Source organism: Onychostoma macrolepis, chromosome 19 (assembly GCF_012432095.1).
Source record: "Onychostoma macrolepis isolate SWU-2019 chromosome 19, ASM1243209v1, whole genome shotgun sequence".
Taxonomy (NCBI): Eukaryota; Metazoa; Chordata; class Actinopteri; order Cypriniformes; family Cyprinidae; genus Onychostoma; species Onychostoma macrolepis.
Window position 1 is genome coordinate 32,489,503 of NC_081173.1, and position 12,268 is coordinate 32,501,770.

Sequence of the window (12,268 nt, forward strand, 5' to 3'; positions counted from 1 at the left end):
TAAGTTATTAGGTTCAAGTTGATGAAAACATTTTAAATAATTTTATTTGCATTTCATATTTTTATATTTTTCTTCTAACAGATACTACAGTAAAATTACTTTACTAAAAAAATGAAGACTTTTAAAACTATAAAGATTACAATCAATGCAGTAACATCATGCTGTTGGTTTTGTCATGCTGATAATTCACTGATTTATGTCATATTCCTCATATGTTTACAAATTTTTATCATAATGCAGTCTTGTGTCTAGAGTCTGTTTCTACTTGTATATAATGTTTGTTTGTGTTTATAAATAAATGCTGCACAAGACATCAGTCCACAAAGTGTTGAATAAATTTATAAAGTGAAAAAGAGAAGCTTTTGAATCCGTATTTACATTTTTATAAGTCACTAAAGGCAACAACAACAAAAGAAAAGATGTCAGAATGTTTCTACATGGTGAAAATGAACGTTTACAAAACGCCTTCACAATGAACTCTCCCATTAACCACAGTTATGTTAAAAGCATCAAAACTAAACATACTGAACAGAGTGAGAATCCCTGAGAATCTCCAACAGTGCAGTTTGCATTAAATATGAAAGCATTTGCATAGATTTCAGAATTAAAGAGAAAATAATGTTTTAAACCTTTAAAATGTGCGCAGCTGTCATCAATCAGGTCAATTAAATCGATTTTTCAAGCAGATTTTTGGCGCAAACAAACATCAAGTATGAAAAATGATGACGTAAAAACAAAACAATCAAATAATATCTCCATTCCACTTTCAGTTTTGATGTGCGATCGACTGGCCAATGAGATTTAAGTATAAAGGTGTAAAAAATTCACTATGTAACACGTTTAAATCAAAACACATCCAGAGAGTTGTTCTGTGTAATTGGTCAGTTAAATTGAACTCCCTCATCCACTCGTCAGGAACGTGTTTCTAATGGTCCGCTCTGGAGTCAGTAACCTCATCACTGATTAGTTGATTGGCTCGTAGACGGACGAGTGCGACATCCTCTTGCGGATCCAAACAAACAGTCCACCCAAGATAATGATGGCCAGAGGAGTACCAAGTCCAACGGCGATGATGACAATGATTAACGTGGAGAACGAATCGGCCGGAGGCTCGCCCAAGCCCACTAAAACAGTCCTGAGAGCAAAGCAATTCAAACAAACGTTATTCAAACAGACCAAACACACGCTGACAATATGGGCTGTAGTTCATTTAATATGCTCTAAAGCTGTAGGTTATGATCTTATATGTGTAGTGAAGAGTATGTTACAGTTTCTGCAGTGTGTCACTTTAATGTTCAGGGTCTCTATAATTCAGACAATGGCATTTTTGACACTTTAAGAAGATTTCTCTGACTCAACCAATCATGAGAGTTTGGGGGCGTGGCTATCTGTATGATTGACTGACTGATGGCAGAAGAGGGGTGTGTTCAGGAAAAAAAAAGTTAAAAATAAATGTATTTAATACATATGATGAATGATGAATGAAGCATTTATATAGCGCTTTTATCTTCAAATAAAAATATGCAAGAACAATTTAAATATTTCAAATTCAAATATATATATATATATATAAAAAATCATAACCTACAGCACACATTTTTAATATTTCATTATTTTCTAACAGATACTAACGGGCAAATATACAATCTAATATTTATTTAATATGTAGAGCATGTTTAATATTTAGAATTCAAATATCAGAAAATATTAACATATTACAAATTAGTGCTGTCAAACGATTAATCGCATCCAAAATAAAAGTTTTTGTTTACATAATATGTGTGTACTGTGTGTATTTATTATTTATATATAAATACACACACATGCATGTATATATTTCTGAAAAATATGGTATGTTTATATATGAAATATATTTAAATATAATATAAATTATATGAATGTAAATATACACATGTAAATATTTTAAAAATGTATACATTCATGTGTGTGTATTTATATATACATAACAAATATACAAAGTACACACTCATATATTATGTAAACAAAAACTTTTATTTTGGATGCGATTAATCGTGATTAATCATTTGACAGCACTACAATCAATAAATAATTTTATATTTATTTAATATTTATTACTTTCAATATTTTCAGTTAAAATGTTTTTTTAAAAGACATTTTAACGTTATTTCCTACGAGACACTAATCAGCTACTATGGGTAAAAAAGCAAAATGACGAATTAAAAGTAACATTTAATGTAACAATGCAGTGAAAGTGTGTGACTCACCAGCTGACGTATTTGGTGTCGCTGTAAAACACCGGGTCTTTAGCGATGCCGAAGCTGATGTTCAGGCCGTAAGTCTGAAGATCGTCTGTGAAATACGCCTGGACCAGACCGGACCGAGGGATGCGGTTCACAGACACGAGCTGGGAGTGTTTGCAGGGCGTAGCGTCCTCAAACACCGGCTCAGGTTTACGATACGCCACGGGTTTCCACTGATTATAACCCCAAACCCCGCTGCTGTTCACCGGAGACGCCACCCACTGAGACACCTGAGCAAGAGACGGACAAACACTCGATTAAAACACTCACAGCAATCAACTCCAGACCTCACATTTATGCATTTACACTTTTATCCATAGCAATGATGTTTTAACAAAAGCTAAACATTTTGGTAGCACTTAAAGCCTTTATGTATAATGCATTATAAAGGTATTTATAATGAACACTGTAAACTTTAAAAAAATTTTTAATGAAAGTTACAAAAATGCATTATAATATTTGAAGGGTGTTGGTCATATGTTTTAATGCATTATATTTTTTAAAGGTTTAATAATTAACAGATTATAGTATTATAATGTTTAATTATAATGGTTGCAATTTTGCATGAGACCATTGTAAGGTGCATTACAAAGCATAATTACTGCATTCAAACTACTTTTATATAGAAAGACTTTAAGTGAAATTTACCAACATTTTTATTTATTGTGTTCAGTAACCTGTACATTACACTGCTGATCGACACTGATAAACATCACCTGTTGTTCTGTTGTTTTTATTTGTTCTTTTTATTAACTAATGTTAACCAAGATTAATCAATACTGTAACAAAGGTATTGTTCATTGCATGTAATTATGCATAACTTATTGTTACTATAATAGTATGTACATTTAACGTGTAACAAGGACACCTTAAAATAAAGTGTTACTAAAAACACTATTGTGGCTTTGTTTAACCCTCTGGTGCTCCTTATTTGGGAGTCACACTTGTGGTCTTCACAGTCAAAAGTGACCGAACACCTAAAAGTTAACTTTCCCCCCCCCCCAGTAAAATCAAATGTAACATATTTTGGTTTAATAATATTTTTTTATTTTGTATTTTGAGAGAATTTCATGGTACTAATTAATATTTATGCAATAATTATGATACATTTTTCCTACTGAATTGTTTTTTTTTTTTTTTAGTAATTCTATTACTTTTCAATTATGGCAGTATTTCATGTTAAAATAGAGACAATGCCTTTAAAATCAAATTTTTGAAGCCAGATTAGTGCCATCTGGTGGGAGTAAAATAAGAAAAACATATGCAATTCCAATAGCTCTATATAAAAGGCCTATAAATTCTCTAATTGTTTTTAGACATAAATACTTATTTTTATTACGTTGTGGGTTTGGATATACATTTAGACATTTTCAAAGACAACTTTTTGTAAAGGTATAGATTTTTTTTTTAAATGTTGATTTAAAGCGTCAGTTTTTGAATTATTATTACTACAATCAAACCTGAACACAGAGAAAGCATTTTGTTACACAAAACATTAAAATTCTATAAAAATGTAACAAAAATGAACAGGAATGTTTTATCAGAGCTTAATCCTTCTGGGTCTGATCTGATTTCAACCTCTTTTTTCAGTTTTCTGACTTGTTATGGCTATATGGTTATAGCCAAACCAATTCCTTTGAATGTGTATAATTGTGTATGTCTGTGAGTGTGTGTGTGTGTGTGTTCGGTCAAAAGTGACCGAAGAGCACCAGAGGGTATTGTGGGAGTATCATATAGAGAAATGAGTATCGTTTACCAAACCAAATCGTGACATGAGTGTATTGTTAGACCCCTGAGGTCCATGTTTGCTGTAGTTATCACCTTAAATATGGAGGGTGTGTACTCATCGTCTATGGAGCTGCGGATGTCCACTCGTCCCTCGAACCCTGATTCACCTACAGACTGAAACTCCAGAGCGAATCTGGAGTCGTTTCCTCGCGGCGTCACGCCGTCCAGCCACACGCGCAGCTGCGAGGAGTTAGCGTTATGATGGAGACTCGGCCAGGCTTTCTCACGACCCTCCGACTCAAACGCTGAGAACTGAGGACAGGAATCACACCAGTTACTGTATATCCACACAGAACATGTCATGTTAGTTGCTGCAGTTCTGCTGACCTGCAGACAGAGGGAGCCGTTGAGGAAACTCTCTGTTTTCTCTCCGCCGCACAGCTTCACCGTGTGATCCGACTGGTTAACACTGACGGTCAGGTCGGACCAGGTGAAGTTCTGCAGCTCGTATGGAGGGTAAAAGCTGGACTCTGCGGCCTGCTGGGGGTCCGCGGTGTTATTGACGTCATCGTACTCCCACACCTGACAAACAAACAAAGCAGAGTTCATGTTTCATTTCTTGCCCTCATCTGTAAAGATTAGGCTTGTAATAAACAATTCTGTGTATTTGTGAACTCAATTATTTTATTTAAAAATAATAATAAAGGTTGTTTTATTATTTCATATTACTACAAGTTATTATAAAACAGCACATTTATAAATCAAATAAAAATAGATTAGGCTTGTAATAAAAAAACGTCCAGATTACATTCATACTATATAGAACATACTGTTTTTACAGTCGCAAAGTAATTACTTAGTTTTTTTAAATACCTAGAGTATGTGATTTCAGACACAGCCTGTATTTACACAGACAGAGAATCACACACTTATACACTATTCTATGACGTTTGTAGTATAAATGTGTATAAATGTGACCCTGGACCACAAAACCAGTCAAAAGGGTCAATTTTTTAAATTGAGGTTTATACATCATCTGAAAGCTGAATAAATAAGCTCTCCATTGATGTATGGTTTGTTAGGATCGGACGATATTTGGCCGAAAATATCGAAGGGGGCGGGGCTATCAGACTCCGATTATTAATGTCAAAATAACTTTATTAAATTGATACACTACATGGCTAAGTACATAGTGCATAAGTACATAGTGTATAGTGTGTGATTCGGGACTCACTCTGGTGAACACTAGTGCGCTGCTGTACTGCACGCTGCTCTGCGGCTCCACCTTCAGGCTGCCGGATGAACTGTGGTTGATAAACGCAGGCCATTCCACCTGTACTGCAGACTCAGTGCTGTTTGTGTGAACCATCAGCAGCGCTGGAGCTCCAGAGTTACACAGCAAGAAGTGCAGCGTGTCATTGAGCCCCAGCCCTCGCACATGAACCAGACCCACTCCAGGAGGAAGAACCGACGGCGGCGTCAGACCGGGATTCAGCTCCACAGACACCTGAGAACATGAGAGAGATGACCACATACTGACCACAGACAAACCTTTACAGCATAATCTGAATTACAGACATTAGAGAGTCCTAGAGAGGTGAAAGTGAAATTGCAAAAACTGACTTGTGACAGTCTTGGAAGTATCAAACAAATCAGAAATGTTTTGCTTCATATGGTAATATTTTCTTGCATATGCCAAGATCTATTATTTTTAAGTGAAAATGTTGGAAGAGAACTACAGCCATCAGAAAGAAAACCCTTATATTTGAGCCCTGGTTTCGTTAAATAATAGTTTCTTACATTTCAATTAAAGTTTATTTATTGCTTGTCAGCCGTCTAGAATGAAGCGATTCTAAATTGCTTGTGAATCAGTTTGACTGAATCATTGAAATGAACCTGTTCAAATGAATGATTCATCATTAGAATCCATCATTATATATTATTTTACATTATATAATAAATGTAGAATTTTAAAATATGATGCAGGTTACGGGTTTTAAAAGTATGAAACATCAGTACACATAAATACTAACTAAAATGTAAAATGTAACTAACTGCTCATCAAGGCTGCATATATTTGATCAAAAATACAGGAAAAAAACAGTAATATTGTGAAATATTATTGCAATTTAAAATAACGATTTTCTATTTTAATATACTTTAAAATGCAATTTATTTCTGTGATGCAATGTTGAATTTTCAGCATTTTCAGCAACACAGAAAAAAAACAGTAATATTATGAAATATTATTGCAATTTAAAATACCGGTTTTCTATTTTGATATCCTTTAAAATCCTTATTTCTGTGATGCGCAGCTGTATTTCCAGCATCATTACTGCAGTCTTCAGTGTCACATGATCTTCAGAAATCATAATAATATGCTGATTTATTATAAATGTTGGATACAGTTGTGCTGCTTAATATTGTTTTGGAACCTGTGATACTTTATTCAGGATTCTTTGATGAATAACAAGTTAAAAAGGAACAGCATTTATTCAAAATATAAATATTCTGTAACAATATACACTGCCATTCAAAAGTTTTTTATTCCATCTTGTTTTTAAAATAAATGAATACTTTTATTCAGCAAGGATGTGTTAAATATGGTAAGAAAATATTTCTATTTTGGATAAATGCTGTTCTTTTTAACTATTTATTCATCAAAGAATCCTGAAAACAGCAAAAACTGTTTTCAACATTGATAATAATCAGAAATGTTTCTCGAGCAGCAAATCAGTACATTATTATGATTTCTGAAGATCATGTGACTCTGAAGACTGCAGTAATGATGCTGAAAATACAGCTGCGCATCACAGAAATAAATTACAGTTTAACACATATTCACATAGAAAACAGTTACTTTAAATTTCAATAATATTTCATAATATTACTGTTTTTCCTGTGTTTTTACTCAAATAAATGCAGCCTTCATGAGCAAAAGAAACCTCTTTAAAAAAACAATACAAATCTTACTGATCCTAAACTTTTGAAAAGCTGTGTAAAGGTTCATGTCACTAATTATACTGAAATATGATCTAGTTCTGTTCAGACTTCAAACCTGTCAAAAACACACAAAGAGGAACCTGATAATCAGCAGAAATCAACCAAAAGGTAGCACACAGTGTTTCAGACAGAATACAGCAGTCTCGTGCTTGTTTTGGATGTGTACCATGGCTACAATATAAGTATCATGGTAAATAATTATGCAGTCAAACAGTACTATGGTATTATCCGTCACTAAACCACTCTAAAACTCCTTTTTTTTGTAAGTTATGAGCCTCAATATACAAGAAAATGGTGTATTTATTATTGTAAAACTTGACACGTGAATTTTCATCTAAAATAAACACCACGTCCAGGGACTGGATTAAACAGCGAAGCGTAAACTGTGTGTATTACGGAGGTGTTTGCAGCTTTGTGAAGATTTGTTGTTGGTTGCGGAATGAAGTTTGTTTTGTATTATTTTAATGATCTTGTTTTACCTTCCGTCGAAATGTATCCCCATTTCCCAGAAATCCAAGCGCAGCGCCAAACACGACAAACAGCACAGAAAATATACAATTAGCTTTAAACGACGACATGTTTTAAACTATAAGCATAATGCGGAATAAAGAAGTGACATTTCTACTGCTGTTGTTGTAGTTTCATTTCAATCATGTGACCTGTGCGGCTCTGATCTCATAGATATATACACGTAGAGTATGTTTCCATGAGCTGTTCTATACGTGGATTGCAGAGCGGTCGAATGAGGCATCTATACAGATCTATAGCCAAACTGCGATCAGTTCCGCGTGACGTCACGAGTCACGCGTGCAAGCAAACCCAGTTCATTCATTTCCTGTAGGCCGGTAGTAAATCTACTAAACTCGCGTTTCATTTCGCCGTGTACAGTACATGTTGTAGGATATAGGCAATATGATATAGGTTACAACATACAGTGTGTGGATTCAAAGCTCCTACGAGCGAACAGCCATTTATTACAAGAAGAAGAGGAAGAGAACGTGATCACGTGATCACGAGACCGGCCTCTGGGTCTCTTTACACGCACGTGTTGAGGATTGATAACCGTAGTTATTTATACCGGGATTGAACTTTCTGGCATTCTAGCTTCGGTTTGGGTTTTCTTGAATCAAAACCCGGTGTAGATTTAGCTAGAGTCGGAAACCTTCCTGATTTACGCGCACCGTTAACATGCCTTCACCGGCAATTAACCGGTAAGTATGTTTTAAATATAGATCAAAAACAGGTTGTGTGTTTCTTATTTTGGCAGTACGTTTATTTCTGTTTAGACATGTCAAAACACAAGCTAACCAACTGGAGAACTGCAGAAAATAGTTGAGTCTCGGGGTCAGAAAACCTTAAAAAAAATCAGCACGTGTTGTTTGGGAGGATTTCAAGAAAAATTCTCCTCGCTCATCCAAAAACAAACTCCAGCATATTCAGTTATCAGACACGACTGGAACTTCAAATGGTCGGCTTCTATGGTCAGATCAAACTAAACAATCAGCTTTTTAGCAGCAAACACTCAAGATGGGTTTAAAAAGTACCCCATGTGTACAATGAAATATACTGCTGTATTTTGATGTTGTGGGCCTATATTTCTGCTGGAGGTCCTGGACATCTTGTTTAGACGCATGGCATCATGGATTCAGATAAAAAATCAATAAGTGACTGACTCTGTAAGAAATCTTATAATGAGCCATGTTTGGATCTTCAACCGTACAATAATCCAAACACAAACCTCAAAAACAACACAAAAATGGGTCACTGAGCACAAAACCAAGCTTCTGCTGGTCATTCCAGTCCTCTGACCTGAACCCTGTAGAACATGAGTGACCTGAAGAGAAGAAGCTGTGAATCTAAAGGGTCTGGAGTGATTCTGGATGAAGGAATGGTCTCTGATCTCTTGTCAGGTGTCTCTAACCTCATCAGGCATTATAGGAGAACATTTAGAGCTGTTAAACTGATGGAGGTTTCAAAAAGTATTGAATAAAAGGGTGCCGTTAATTGTGGCCAATGTGTATTAGAGAAAAACATTTATTTCATAATGATATTTCCCCCCATTTTAAATTATTATTATCCAATGAAAGGTTAGATGTTTGTGAATTTTTTTTAAATAAAAGATCAAAAGGATTAACAATGCAGATTAATTTCACAGCCTTCTTTGATCAGATTTACCAAGGGTGCCAATATTTTTGGCCATGACTGTTTATAAATACAGAAAAAGGGCAACTGGGGAAGTTTATATTAAATTACAGAAATTCAAAGCATTCTTCCTTTTAATTTATTTTGGATACACTCAGGAGCACACAGCAACAAACACAAATCACCAGAGAAAAATCCTGAATTCAGAATTGATCATATTTATACAAATACGTTTTGAAGACTGCTTAAAGAGTAAAACTGATTCATATTTAAATCTCTTAAGGTAAGATGTAATAAATATTACATGAAATATATTAAAAATTGTTGCTGCTCCCATTAAGCTCAGTGTGCTCTCTTTAAGCTCTTCTACACTGAACGTCTGTAAATACTTCATAAACAGACTTTACATATTAACTGATGGTTGTCACTTTAAGTTAAGTTAATTGATTTTCTATGGATTCTGTCGACTCAGATCTGCAGACCGGCTCTTATCTTTGGAAACTAGCATCAACTTCTCCAGACTGTGAATCTGTGGAAAAGCGTGTAGTGTATTCCAGCCTTAAGAGACTATAGATAAATTAACAAGCATTTAATAAGAGGTTTCATAATGAGGCTAGTTTCTGTGTTCATCCCCATGAATGAAATGTTTTATTGGTTTGTTTTATTTGATTTTTGAATGTGTTATTTAGCCAAACGTGGACTAGTCTAGATGTTGATATGTGCTTAAATGACACTTTATGAATATATAACTGATCAAATTGAATGCCTTGTTGCTTGATTTTAGTGTTCTGTAATAATAATAACAAAACAAATATATATATATATATATATATATATATATATATATATATATATATTATTATTTTTTTTTAATGATAATTATTCTTTGAAAACCAGGTTTTGCGTTCTTTCTCCTTGTGTAGAGAGTTAAGTTTGGAGTTCAGGTTTTGCACCTCTATGGAAAATGATTAATTAAGTGATCGTGTAGTTCAGATCTACCACATAATCAGCCCTTTTCTGTTCTCCTCAGAGCCAAACCACTGATTTTACTGTCGTGCATCGTCTGTGCCAGTGAGTATTTTATGTCTGCAGTGCTTTTAATGTCAGTGTTTTTTGTTTTATGGAAAACAGATCTGTTTTTAAAGAAACAAATTCTGTTGTTTATATCCTCAGGTTCTGCTCCTCTACAGCAGACGTTCAGAAATTGCCGATGTTCTCTGCCTTGCGATGGAGCACCTGAGCTAAAGAAACATGAGAGCGTTCGTGTTCTTGTGCAACTTCCTTCAGAAGAAGATGAACAAATACATAACGTCTCCAGTTTGTATGTTGGAGGAAACTGTTCGGTGCTAGGGTGTTTACAGAGGGACACACTTTACTCGCTGAAAATATACGCCGATGACAATGATCCTGTGCCTAAAATACTCCTTAACAAGAATGTACTGCCTGGTAAGGACACAATCTAACCCATGCTTAAAGAACTAGTTCCCCAAAACAGTTTGTGTGCTAATGTTTTCTTCTGAAAAACATGAAGGTGTGTATATATATATATATATATATATATATATATATATATACTGAATGAGTTATTGATTGGTTCATGGTCTCTAATCTTCCACAGACTGTGGTCCAGAAGGCATATCAGTCAAAAGTAAGTAAACAAAGGCTAAACACCCCATCATTTTATATTAATAAAAAAAAAAAAAAAAAAAAAAAAAGTCATTTACGTTACATTACATTTAAATTTAGTCATTTAGCAGCCGCTTTTATCCAAATGAGGACAATAGAAGCAATCAAAACCAACAAAAGAGCAAAAAAGTCTCCTAAGTTAGCCTAATGCAGTACACGTAGCAAGGTTTAAAGAAAACGAGTAGATAGAAAATAGAAAAAAGAAAGCTAGTGTTAGTTTTTCAAGAAAAGCTAGCAGTTAGAGAATAATTATGCAATTGATAGAGGGTCAAGTGTGTGTTTTAAAAAAAAAAACAAAAAAAACTTTACATTAACATTTAACTACGTTTACATGCACACTCATAATGCAGTTATAATGAGATTTAAGCAATAATGCAATTAAACTTTACCTGATGTAAACACAATACTTCGATCAAATTTATGTGATTTAAATTCATAATCATAGCAGCAATAATTGTAATAAAATGTGTGTTGGTGTATGCTGATGTTACTCACAATAAACACTAATCTAAATGCTTTATTGGCATTAAAAGGGCACATATTAGGTTTGCTGAAGAAACTAATTTCATGTTGACAACATTGGGTGTACACAGTAACGCATCTACTGAAATGATCAGTCAATGTTAGTGTTACATTTGGAATTCATGCAAATTCTGGTTCTTTTCCAGATCCAAACGGCTCTGATGGGAATCTCTGTAACAAGCTCCTAAACCTGCTGGTCTTTTGCTATTGGATCGTCTTCCACCTCGAGGGACCAAGATAATGGCACATATACACGGCAGCTACTCCTGTGCCAAAGGAATGCTGTCATTTACCATGTCTTCATGCACATACAGCATTACAACACCTGTCATCTCAGACTTTACATTACAGAGCAATGGACTTTCTCAGACCACAAGGCCTTTATGATCAAATATGCTTTAAAGGGACCATTGTTCTTGCTAGGCCAGTCTGCTTTAAAATGTATGTTTTTATATCAAAGTTCCTATTTTCATATATTACTCTGCATTTGACCACTGCCACTTTATATGTGCTTTTCTTTTCTTGCCTTATACAACACATGCAGCATTACAAAACCTGAAACAAGCACTTCGGCCCAACACTATATGACCAAATGTGCCTTAAATAGACCATTATTCTTCCTCCCTATATACTCGATTTGACTTTATCCGTTATACACAGTTTTTGTATTTTTTTTTATTTAAATTTGTACCACAGTTGATCTGTTAAATTTATTAATGTAAAAGGTATTTATATTAAATATTTATATATTTTAATGTTGTCTTCACAAATTCTTTTGTTCGCTATTTTTTTCACTAAGAAAATACAGAAGAAGCTGTAAATTATAATAATGCAACACTTTTACTGGAAAATTATTAGCATTATAAATTTGTTTACAGTTCAACACTATTATACAGATATTTATT

General features: G+C 34.2%; 1 protein-coding gene across 1 annotated transcript; it reads right to left on the reverse strand.

Moving 5' to 3' along the window:
• Window positions 1–323: 323 nt before the first annotated feature.
• Window positions 324–7,682, reverse strand: glmp (glycosylated lysosomal membrane protein). The gene is made up of 6 exons (XM_058753456.1): window positions 7,493–7,682; window positions 5,245–5,517; window positions 4,398–4,592; window positions 4,104–4,322; window positions 2,247–2,512; window positions 324–1,135 (listed from the first exon to the last, which is right to left on the reverse strand). Exons 1-6 carry the CDS (start codon window positions 7,589–7,591, stop codon window positions 964–966), a joined length of 1,224 nt encoding a protein of 407 aa, XP_058609439.1. The 5' UTR covers window positions 7,592–7,682; the 3' UTR covers window positions 324–963.
• Between the last annotated feature and the right edge of the window lie 4,586 nt (window positions 7,683–12,268).